At 49.6% G+C, this 11,463-nt stretch overlaps 1 protein-coding gene and 1 long non-coding RNA gene across 2 annotated transcripts in view; one reads left to right on the forward strand and one right to left on the reverse strand.

The window, feature by feature from the left end:
- TAF4 (TATA-box binding protein associated factor 4) overlaps positions 1-42 on the reverse strand; it is a 65,456-nt gene extending 65,414 nt beyond the window's left edge. The window contains exon 1 of the mRNA XM_040459753.1: positions 33-42. Coding sequence (XP_040315687.1) covers positions 33-42 — 10 coding nt within the window. The remainder of the gene's footprint in view (positions 1-32) is intronic.
- A 42-nt stretch (positions 43-84) lies between these two features.
- Positions 85-1,796, forward strand: LOC121020010 (uncharacterized). Its single transcript, XR_005785876.1, has 2 exons — positions 85-786; positions 1,364-1,796. It is a non-coding gene; the product is annotated as an uncharacterized LOC121020010 (long non-coding RNA).
- Positions 1,797-11,463: the final 9,667 nt, after the last annotated feature.

Here is an 11,463-nt window from a genome sequence, read left to right on the forward strand (position 1 = left end):
GGTCACGGCGCCCCCCCGCCCGGCCGCTCGGCGCCTCGTCATTGGCCGCGGCGCGCGCTTAAAAGGCGCGGCCAATGGCTGCTAGCGGCAGAGGCCGGGGCGCGGGCGGGCGGCCTGGGCTCGGTGGGCGAGCGGGCGGCATCGGGCCGGCGAGCTGTGGGGGTGCGGGCGGCCGGGAGGGCCAGGGACTGGGGCAGACGGACGGCTAGGCGCGGCAGGCGGGGTCCGCACCCCGGGCCTGCTGGGGGCAACGACGGTGACTCGCTCTTTGTCTGCACTCGTTCCAAAATGGCTGCGGCCGGAGCTGACGGGAGCGCCGGGCGGTCGAGGGAGGGAGGGAGGATGGGAGGGAGGCCGTGCTCCCGAGGCCCGTCCGCCGCTGCCTTCGCGGGGCCGGAGCCGGGACAGGCGGGCGGCGGCGGCGCCACGGCTGCGGGCGGGCCGGGCCTGGCCGAGGACTGGCCTCGCGGCGTCGGTTGCGCGACTGCCGGGCGAGGCGGTGCGTCCTGGGCCCCGCGCGTCCCCGACCCCGTCCCCGTCCCCGTCCCCCCGCCGCGGCCCGAGCTTCCCCGGAGGGAGTGGCGCCCGGCCTGGGGCGGCACGGCTCCCGCACACGGGTATCCATAAATCACTGGGGGAGCCGACAGCGCTTGTGGCGACCGGCAGTCCCGAGTCGGGAGCGGTCCTGTGTGGACGGCCTCTTCCTGTTTGCTCTGTTCCCTTTGACAAAGTGCGTGACCTAAACACTGTGCACGAGCATCTCCGCTGTAGAACTGACTAGCTCAGGTACAGTGCTCTTCGTGCCGGGTTTTGCTTGTTTGCTTTTTACCAACAGACGGTGTTCCGGGGCGCTTGGCGAGGACAACCGCGGTCTCCGGGCAGCGTGACCCAGCCCCGCGCGCCTGGGGGCGGGGGACCCGTGCACCTGCACCTCCGCGCGCAGGAGGAACGGGACGCGCCGGGTGTGGGGGCGGGGGGCTGGGACCCGCGGCTCCCGTGCCCATCTCCTCCAGCCCCTGGAGCCCGGGCCGGGCTGGGGTCTGGCTTTCAAATGGCGGAAATGTGGAATTCTGTATAAAATCGTAATCTCTAAACGCTTACAAATAAGTAGAAAAGCTTAAAGTAGGCCAAGCAACAGCATTGGCAGGCTGATTTCAGGCCCCGTGTGAGGACATCTGTACCGGGAAACAGATGTGAGCCATCGTCCACACCCTCAAAGCATTACGATTGGGGTGGGGGTAGAAAGTGAAGCCCGCTGTTCTGTTCTGTTCCGCTGCACCCTGGAGGGCCGGTGTGACTGCGGGGGAGGGGGGATCCCCACTCTCAGGTCGCCCCTGCTACATTTCTGTCGTCTTCCCTGAAGGAAGGTTGGTGGTGCCATCTCAGGGCACCCCTGCTTCTCCACACAGCCGTGGCTTCCTGCGTTCTCTGACGGGACCCCCCTCCCCCAGCCTCCGGTCAGCCTGCACTCTTGGACGCAGGCCAGCATGGCTGCTCACCTCTGCATCTGGCCTGCGCCCTGCAGGGGCGCTGATCTCACCCGCAGACTGCTCCAGGGCACTGTCCTACAGGAAGTATGGGCGGTTAAGTCTGCACCCCACCTCACCCCCTGTGGTCCCATTTCCCTGCCAGGGGAGTCCCCGTCCCCTGCCCCCACCCCAGGGAAGATGGGAGCCACAGTGCTCCCTGGAGCACTGCCCACCTTGAGAGTGAACAGGGGCAGTGAGGAAGCCATGGGGCCACCTTGTGCGCCTTTTCAGTGTCTCTTCAATAAAATAGAGAAAGCATCAGACACACTCAAACACGAGAGTAAATCATTTCCGCGTTGCTCTGGCCGTGTGAAAGGTACGCGATGTTGGTTGTATTCCCTTTGCTTCTGTTGTCTACCTGCAATACTACATAAGAAAACATTTTTTAAAGACCCAGGCCTAGGCTACCAGAGTCCCATTCACCTGAGGGACCTCCCCACCCCAGCGGATGGTGCTCCTCAGCCCCGTGGATCTGGCAGGGTGTGCCGGTCATCAAGAATGGATCCCTGACCCGGGGTCAAGTGCGGGAACACCTAACTGACCCATAGATGTAGACACATCCGCTTCTTAGGGCTGTCAGCATCATCATAAACAGGGACTTACAGAAACGACAGAAATTCATTCTCACAGTTCCAGAAGCCAGGAGTCCAACATTAAAGTGCGCAGGGTCCTTCCCACCTCCTGCCTCTGGTGGCCCCTGGGCTTGCACCAATCTGTGCCTCTGTGGTCACACGGCTTCTCTGCATCTCTGTGTCTTCTCATCTTCTTTTTTTTTTTTTTTTGTTTTTTTTTTTTGTGGGGGGGGGGGGTGGTCAGAGGGTCTTAAGCAGGCTCTGTTCTGACAGCAGAGAGCCAGAAGTGGGGCTCAAACTCACGAACCGTGAGATTATGACCTGAGCCAAAGTTGGACACTCACCCAACTGAGCCATTCAGGCACCTGTGTATTCTTTCATCTTTTTTATTTTTTAATTTTTTAACATTTTTATTTATTTTTGAGAGTGACAGCATGAGCAGGAGAGGGGCAGAGAGAGAGGGAGACAGAATCCGAAGCAGACTCCCAGCTCTAAGATGTCAGCACAGAGCCCAACGCAGGGCTTGAACTCACAAACCGTGAGCTCGTGACCTGAGTCAAAGTTGGACGCCCAACTGACTGAGCCACCCAGGTGCCCCTCCTTTCATCTTTAGAGGATACTACTAACTGAATTTAGGGCCCACCATAAATTCAAAATGGTTTCATCTCAACACTGTTAAGCAATTACATATGCAAAGACCCCATTTCCAGATTGTCATGTGCTGAGGTTCTGGGTGGATGTGAATTTGGGGGGGAACACTTCAACCCAATATAACAGATGACCAGTTTGTTCACTTATGGAAAGAAGACCGAAATTTCAGATCAATCAGAAGGCCGTCATCAGCCCGACCGGCCCCTTTGCCCCAGAACAGTAGCCTGAGAGTTGGTGCATCTGGAGTGGAATCCACTAGCCAAGGCCACCCCTCCCTGTTCTGCCTCGGAAAGAAAGTGTGGTGCTGAAGTCTGCTCCGTGGCCACAGGTAAGCGACACCGACACACTGAGCTCTCCCTCCATGCCAGGCCACGCCTGTGTGGCAGATGAGGGGACTGACGCTCAGGAAGGATGTCATTAGTAGCCCAAGGTCTCTCCCGGTGTAGACAGAAACCTGGGACTCGGACCCCAGAGCTGACAGACACTGGCAATGCTCCTTTTAGACTGGCAAGGTGGACTGAGCCCTCGGTACACTGATTAGATGTCTGCTCCGAAGTTAGAGTCAGGCCTGCCTCCTCTCGGAGCTTGACCTGGATCTGCTGGATGCAGGCTGTCTACAAGCTCTCGAATGACTCATTTACGACGGTGTCTTGGCTGACTCCCACAAATAGCTAACTACAGCTGTCACGGATGGATTTTACTAGTTTAGCTCAGGGAGGGGCTTATTTCGAAGTTTAGGTGGGAACTCCGATAGGTCAGCCTTCCTGGGCCGTCTCCCTCGCCACGTCAGAGTACAAGCAAGAAACAGAGCCTTCCTTATCAAGTCCGAGGAGTCTGCTGGTGTCTTGAGTCCCCGTTCCCTGGAAAGGTGAGGCTGCCGAACTCCATTTTCTGAGTATGAGGCCCCTCAGAGGGTTTTTTCAGGTAGAACTGCCTATTGGTTTGGTTAATTCCTAACACAGCTTGCCCCTCATTCAGCTTAAATGCTCAATGCCCCAGCCTCCATTCCTGAAAAGTTACCTTCTTGAAAACTTCATTGCAGGTGCTCTGGGAGATGGACCAAACCATAGGTTTTGTCGCTGGAACCTGTGTCATTAGCATTAACTGTTTGCACAAGATACGTAAAGCTAAGGTTTTAGGCACTGACCATTAAATGCCAGTGAGAATGTAAAAATTTAAACTTTGAAAGTTAGACCATTTACAAAAGCATCAACCAACCAAACACCTCAATGTAAAACTAACAAAACAAAGCAAAAGACCGACAGACAGAGGGGCACCTGGGTGACTCAGTCAGTTCAGCGTCCAACTCTTGATTTCAGCTCAGGTCTTGATCTCACAGTTATGAGATCTCACAGTTGTAAGATCAAGCCCCATGTCAGGCTCCGAGCTGGGTTTGGAGCCTGTTTTAAGATTCTTTCTCTCTCTTCACCTCCCCCTGTACCCTCCTCCGCTCATGCACGCACACGTGCTCTCTCTCGCTCTCTTTCACTCTCTCTCACACTCTCTCTCTCAAAACAAAACAAACAAAAAACAAGAGGAAATTGTAAAACATGATTGAGAGAAAGTACAGAAAAAATAAGTATGTGGAGGGATATACAAAGCTCAAGAATTAGGAGCCTGTCCTTTCTTCCCAACGTGATCTACAGATTCAATACAAAACAGGTTTTAAGATCCCAGCAGGGTTTTTTTTTTTCACAGAAATTGAAAGCTGGGCTTCCATTTCCAGTGTGGTAGAATAGTAACCTCCTATTGAACTCACCTTCCCACAGACAGCACTCTGAGCTCGGGACAAATTACAAAACACCTTTTCCTGGAGTCACCAGAGTGAGTGAAGGCAGGCAGATGCTGGGGAGGGGGGCTGCCTGTCTCAACACTCCTGGCCTAAGGCCAGGCTGCAGCCCATGCCACACCGACCAGATAAAGCACCAACATACTCCTGAAATCGCCGTTGCACTATACGCTAACTAATTTGGATGTAAATTTTAAAAAATTAAAAATTAAAAAAAAAAAAAAGCACCAACAAAACACCTATAGTCCTTCTGCCTAAGGGGCTAGGAGACGGAGCCGGGCCAATGACACCCTCTGGGAGATGCAGGGACATCCCAGAAGGGAAGGAGTAAGAGAAGCAGGGGCCTGAGTTCTGTTTATAAATAGGGCCTAAATCCCCAGGTGACACTGGACCACACGCATGGGGCCGACTCCAGGCAGGTAGGCTGAGAACAAAAGAACCAAGATGAGGTCTAACACGAGATCAGAGCTGCTGCCCACGGGTCGTTGTTTTTAGCCCGAGCACTGCCGAGTCTTAGCGTCACAACAACACGGACACAAAATAAAACCAACTCTGGGGATGTGTACATATGACTCCAAAGTCAACAGAAAATAACAATGTGTCTAGGATACAATCCAAATTTACTTGATATACAAAGAAAAGGAGAATGTCAGAGCCATTCTCAAACCAAAAAGGGTAAGTAATGGAGATTGATCCCTGACGTGACCCGTATTGCAGAATTAGCAAACAAGGATTTTAAAGTAACTGTTATAACTGTAATCACTGATGTAAAGAAAAATATGCTTTTAATGGGGGAAAATATTTTTTAAAAACCACAAGTGAGAACTAGAAGCTATATGTATATTTTTATTTATTTATTTTTATTTGTTTTAATGTATTTTTTTAAATTTTTTCTTCAACGTTTATTTATTTTTGGGACAGAGAGAGACAGAGCATGAACGGGGGAGGGGCAGAGAGAGAGGGAGACACAGAATCGGAAACAGGCTCCAGGCTCTGAGCCATCAGCCCAGAGCCCGACGCGGGGCTCGAACTCACGGACCGCGAGATCGTGACCTGGCTGAAGTCGGACGCTTAACCGACTGCGCCACCCAGGCACCCCTATTTGTTTTAATGTTTATTTGTGAGAGAGAGACCGAGTGCGAGTGGGGGAGGGGCGGGGGGGGTGACACAGAATCTGAAGCAGGCCCCAGGCTCCGAGCTGTCAGCACAGAGCCCAACGCGGGGCTTGAACCCACAGACTGCAGGACCATGACCTCAGCCAAAGTTGGACGCCTAACCAACTGAGCCTCCCTGGTGCCCTTAGAAACTCTTTTTAGAAAATGGAAATTGTAGAACTGAAAATTAAAATATCATAAATATAAAGTTAACTAAATGGGCCTAACAGAAGAGTGAATGACAGAGGAATAATCAGTGAGCTTGAAGATCTATCCATAGACTTTATTCAATCTGAAAGAGTGGGGAATAAATAAAAGAGACCAAGGATCTGTGAGACCATTTCAAAAGGTCTACATACATGTAATTGAAATTACAAAACGAGAGGAGAGAAAGAATGGGGCAGGAAAAAGTATTTGAAAAAAATAATTTCTAGAATCTTCTATACGTGGTAAAAGACATGAATCTACATACTTGAAGTTCCATGATCCCCAACCAAGATAAACACAGAGAAAACCATGCATAGGCCCAGCATAGTCAAATTGCTGGAAGGCACATGTAAAGAGAAAACTCTTACAAGTAGCCACGCGGTCACAGCCATCCAGGGAACGACACATGGAGTCTAATGACTTCTCATCAGAAACTATGGATGCCAGAAGAGAGTGGAACTACATGTACAAAGAGCTGAAAGAAAGCCTGTCAACACATTTGCAGGACCTCAAACCAGCTTTCAAGAATGAGAGTACGTAAATATATTTTAACATAAAAGAATATTAAAAGAAATCCTCACCAGCAGACCTGTATTACCGGACATGCTAAACAGGAAATTCTTCGGGCTGAAGGAAAATGATACCAGCTAGAAACTCGATCATCAGGAAAGAATGAAAAGGATACATAATACACATACAAGAGTACTTTCCTCTTCGTTTCTCTAAAATCCATACGTCTGTGTAAAGCAACAATTGTAACATTGCATTGTGGGGATCTTACTGTATGCAGCTGCGAGGCACACAACGACCGCAGACAATGGGCCTGTGACATTGGAAGGCTCTACATCTGGGGTACATTCTGCTATATTGGCTCCCAGACACTGTGCACTGCAATCGCCAAAGCCATTACTAAAAAAACAAACCACAAAGGAGTACACCTCGGAATCCAACGAATAACTAAAGCAGAAAAGTAAAAAAAAATATTCAGATCACCCAAAAGAAAGCGGAAGAGGACATTTTAGAAGAAACAAACAAAACAAATAGATTAGAGACCTAAAGCCCACCAAATCAATCATATTAAGTGTAAGGCATTAAGCACCTCGATGAAAAGGATATAAAAGCAAGACTCTACCATATGCTATTTTCACAGGAGGCATAAATTTAAAAATCTATCATGCCAACAGTAAGCCTGCCAACGCTGGAGGAGCCGTGTTAACATCACATAAAATGGGCTTTCACAGAATACTGTCAGAGATAAACAGAGAGGCCGCCTCATGAAAAATGGTGACTTTATCAAAAAGACAAAAATCGTAAATCGGTATGTACCTCATAACAGCTTCAGAATACATAAAGAAAAAATTGACAAAATTAAGAAGAGAACAGATAATTCAGCAATCGTTGCAGATTTTAACATGGGTCTCGCAGCACTGCATAGAACAGATGAACTAAAAAACTCATGAAGCACACAACTGATCTGAACACTATATAAACTATCTTGAGCTAGTATTTTTCAAACACACCTAACACATTCTTTTCTCATGTATACAGTATGTTTAGCAAGATGAACCAAATGCTGAGCTATAAGACAAGTCTCAATAAATATAAAAGGACTCAAATCATACAGAATATGTTCTCTGATTATACTGGAATTAAATTAAAACCAATAACAACAAGATAGCTATAAAAACCCCAAATATTTGGAAATATCCAACTAATCCCAGGGTGAAAAAAAAATCACAAGGGAAATTTGAAAATATTTTGAGGGGCGCCTGGGTGGCGCAGTCGGTTAAGCATCCGACTTCAGCCAGGTCACGATCTCACGGTCCGTGAGCTCGAGCCCCGCGTCAGGCTCTGGGCTGATGGCTCGGAGCCTGGAGCCTGTTTCCGATTCTGTGTCTCCCTCTCTCTCTGCCCCTCCCCCGTTCATGCTCTGTCTCTCTCTGTCCCAAAAATAAATTAAAAAAAAAAAAAGTTGAAAAAATAATTAGAAGAGAATATATATTTAAAAAAAAAATATTTTGAACTGAATGCTACTGAAAATACCACCTACCAAAGTGTGTGGGTTGCAAACAAAAGCAAAGCACAGAGGGGGTTTTCATTTATAATATCCTTGTATTAGAAATTAACACGTTAGGGACACCTGGGTGACTCAGTTGGTTAAGCTCCCAGTTCGGCTCAGGTCACGATCTCACAGCTCGTGAGTCCGAGTCCTGTGTCGGGCTCTGTGCTGACAGCTCAGAGCCTGGAGCCTGCTTCAGATTCTGTCTCCCTCTCTCTCTGCCTTTCCTCCACTCAGACACTGTCTCTCTCTCTCACTCTCTCTCTCTCTCTCTCTCTCAAATATGGGTAGCTCAGTTGGCTGAGTGGCTGACTTTGCATGAGTTCGAGCCCCTCATCAGGCTCAGATCCTCTGCGTCCTCTCTGCCCCTCCGCTGCTCTCTCTCTCTCTCTCTCTCTCTCTCAAAAAATAAATAAATAAACATAAAAAAAAGGAACGGACACATTAGTTCTAAAATTCATGCAGAAATGCAAAAGGTCAAACATAGCTAAGATAATTGCAAAAAAGAGAAAAGCTGAAAAAAAAGGGGGGGGGCACCTGGGTGGCTCAGTTGGTTAAGCATCCGACTTCAGCTGAGGTCATGATCTCACAGTCTGTGAGTTTGAGCCCCACATCGGGCTCTGTGCGGACAGCTCAGAGCCCGGAGCCTGCTTCAGATTCTGTGTCTCCCTCTCTCTCTTCCCCTTCCCTGCTCATGCTCTGTCTCTCTCTGTCTCAAAAATAAATAAAAACATTAAAAAATCATTATAAAAAAAAAGAGCAAAGCTGGAGGATTACCCCACCACATATTCAGCCACTGTAACTGGAGCATTTAAGACAGTGGGGTATTGGTACAATGGATGAACAGGCCAACTGAACGGAATAGACGGTCCAGGAAAACCCTCGCACGTAGTCAGCCTACTCACAGCAAAATGGACAACCACCCGCAGTGAGGAAACGATGGTTTTTGGTTTCCAATAATTAGCACTTCGTCAGTTGGCTACCCACAAGCAAGAAAAATGAATTTTCTTTTTAAATTTTGATCCAAAAGTTTTGATCCAAACCTCACACCATACAGAAAAATCAAGTCCAGCTGAACTGGAAGAGCTACATGTAAAAGGTAAAATAAAACTTCTGGAATGAAACATGTTTAGGGGTGCCTGAGGGGCTCAGTCGGGTAAGTGTCCAACTTTGGCTCAGGGTTCCTGAGTTCGAGCCCCCAGTTGTGCTCTGTGCTGACAGCTGGGAGCCTGCTTGGGATCCTGTCCCTCTCTCTCCGCCCCTCCCCTGCTCATGTGTGCGCGCGCGTGCTCTCTCTCTCAATAAATATTGTTTTTAATTCTAAAAAGAAGGAAACATATTTATGATCTTGGAGCACGGTTTTGGTTTTTTTTTTAATAAGTGCAAAAAGCACTAAAACCTATAAAGGAAACAAATGATAAATTGGACCACGTTAAGAATTTCTCACGAAAAGGCACCAGCAGAAGAACAGGAAGCGGCCCACCGAATGGGAGAAGATCTGAACAACACGGGAAAACGGACAGAAGACATCACCTCTCACAGAGAGGATGACTGGGGCGTGAGAGGTGCTCAGCCTCATCGGTCACCAGGGAAATGCAAGTTAGGCCCGCTACGGACCTCCCCCACCCCGAGAGACCAAACTCGGAAGGGCTGACGCTACCTAGTTGGCCAGGAGAAGGAGCACCTGCCGATGCGAAGATCCTGGGCAACTTCCACAGAGCTCTGAGCAGCCTCAGCACCCCCAGCAGGCCTCCCGCACACGCGCCCCACAGCAGGGCCCCGTGTGCACCAGCGGAAGGTGCTGCAGGGGCCCAAGCAGCACTGTTCATGGTCACCCCAAGCTGGAAACAACCCAAATTTCCATCAACAGTAAAATGGGTAAATACGCGGCAGTCTGGTCACACAATGGCATGAAACGGGGTGTGTTCGGTTTGAGAGAATGTGTTGATGCGTGTAGTTTTTTTGTAAATGTCACACTTGAGTGAAAGTCAATGAGGGGACGTGTCAGACTCATTTGTGCTCAGCTTTCTAAGCTGAAAAGCCTAAAACAAACCCCTCGTCCCGTAAGACAAGGACGTCAGGGCTCGGAGACGGTGAGTGACTTGCGTAAGGCCACCAGGAAACAGGAGAACACGGACCCGAACCCTAGTGTCCTGCGTCCCCAGCCAGGGCTGTCCCCACCAGCAATCTGCTGCCATCAAAATGCCTTCTTTCCTCCTCTCTGGTCGTGGTTAAACAATAACAACGACAACAACATAAAATTTGCCATCTTCACCATTGTTAACTGTACCGTTCAGTGCTGTTAAGAATTATTTGCACTGTTGGGGCGCCTGGGTGGCTCAGTCGGTTAAGCACCCAGCTTGGGCTCGGGTCACGATCTCACTGCTGGTGAGTTCGAGCCCCGTGTCGGGCTCCGTGCTGCCAGCTCAGAGCCTGGAGCCTGCTTCGTATCCTCTGTCTCCCTCTCTCTCTGCCCCTCCCCTGCTCACCCTCCCTCCCTCCCTCCCTCTCTATCTCTCTCTCAAAAATAAATAAACATTAAAATTAAAAAATGAATTATTTGCATTGTTGTGCAACAGATCTCCAGAACTTTTTCACCTTTTCAAACTGAAACTCTACACCCATTAAACAGCTTCCCGTTTCCCCTCCCCCTGGCCCCCGGCAGCCACCAGTCTGCGTTCTGTCTTCATGATCTTGACTCTGCGTCGCTCATGTGAGTAGAATCATACAGGGTTTGTCTTTTTTGTGACGGGCTTACTTCACTGAGCGTAATGTCCTCAAGTTCATTCATGTTGTAGCAGGTGTCAGAACGTCCTTCCTTTTTAAGGCTGAATCATACTCCAGTGTATGGAGGGACTACATTTTATTTATCCATTCATCTGTCAATGGGTACCTGGGTTACTCCCCTCTCTTGGCCGTTGTAAATAATGCTGCTGTGAACGTGGGTGTGCAGATGTCTCTTCGAGACCCCCAATCTCGGTTCTTTAGGGGACATACCCAGAGGGGTTCTCGTCAACATTCTTAAGTTATCTTATGCTTGTAGGTTTTACCGCTTGCACTGAACTTGAGGTCCTAGAAGTCAGGGATCAACTACCCAGTTAGGCGTTGGTGAATGTTTGATAACTGTCTTCCTAAGTGGGTGGGGGAGCCTTGATTTATAACATTTGCCAGTTTCCTTGCTGTACGGACCAAGAAGGCACTGGAAGTCCCCAGTGTAGCTGGACCCCGTGTTGCTACCCAAGCCCCGTCCCACACAGCCAGGCAACACTACCCCCACCCCCGGAGAGCATAAACCAAAGACACCCAGACTCAACGGCAGGAGCCAAGCAAGGCGGCAGTGGCAGGGGACTGAGCGATGGTCTCTCCATTGAAGGACACCATTAAGGAAGGTTTCTAGGGCTCGGAGGTGCTGGTTAAACTCTACTTCTTGGGTTGGGAGGTGGGCACGTGGGCTCCTGCTTCCTTATTATGAAAGGCACACCATGATGTATACATTCTTGTA

The sequence above is a fragment of the Herpailurus yagouaroundi genome, unplaced genomic scaffold, assembly GCF_014898765.1.
Source record: "Herpailurus yagouaroundi ecotype Mexico unplaced genomic scaffold, PumYag 246, whole genome shotgun sequence".
Lineage (NCBI taxonomy): Eukaryota > Metazoa > Chordata > Mammalia > Carnivora > Felidae > Herpailurus > Herpailurus yagouaroundi.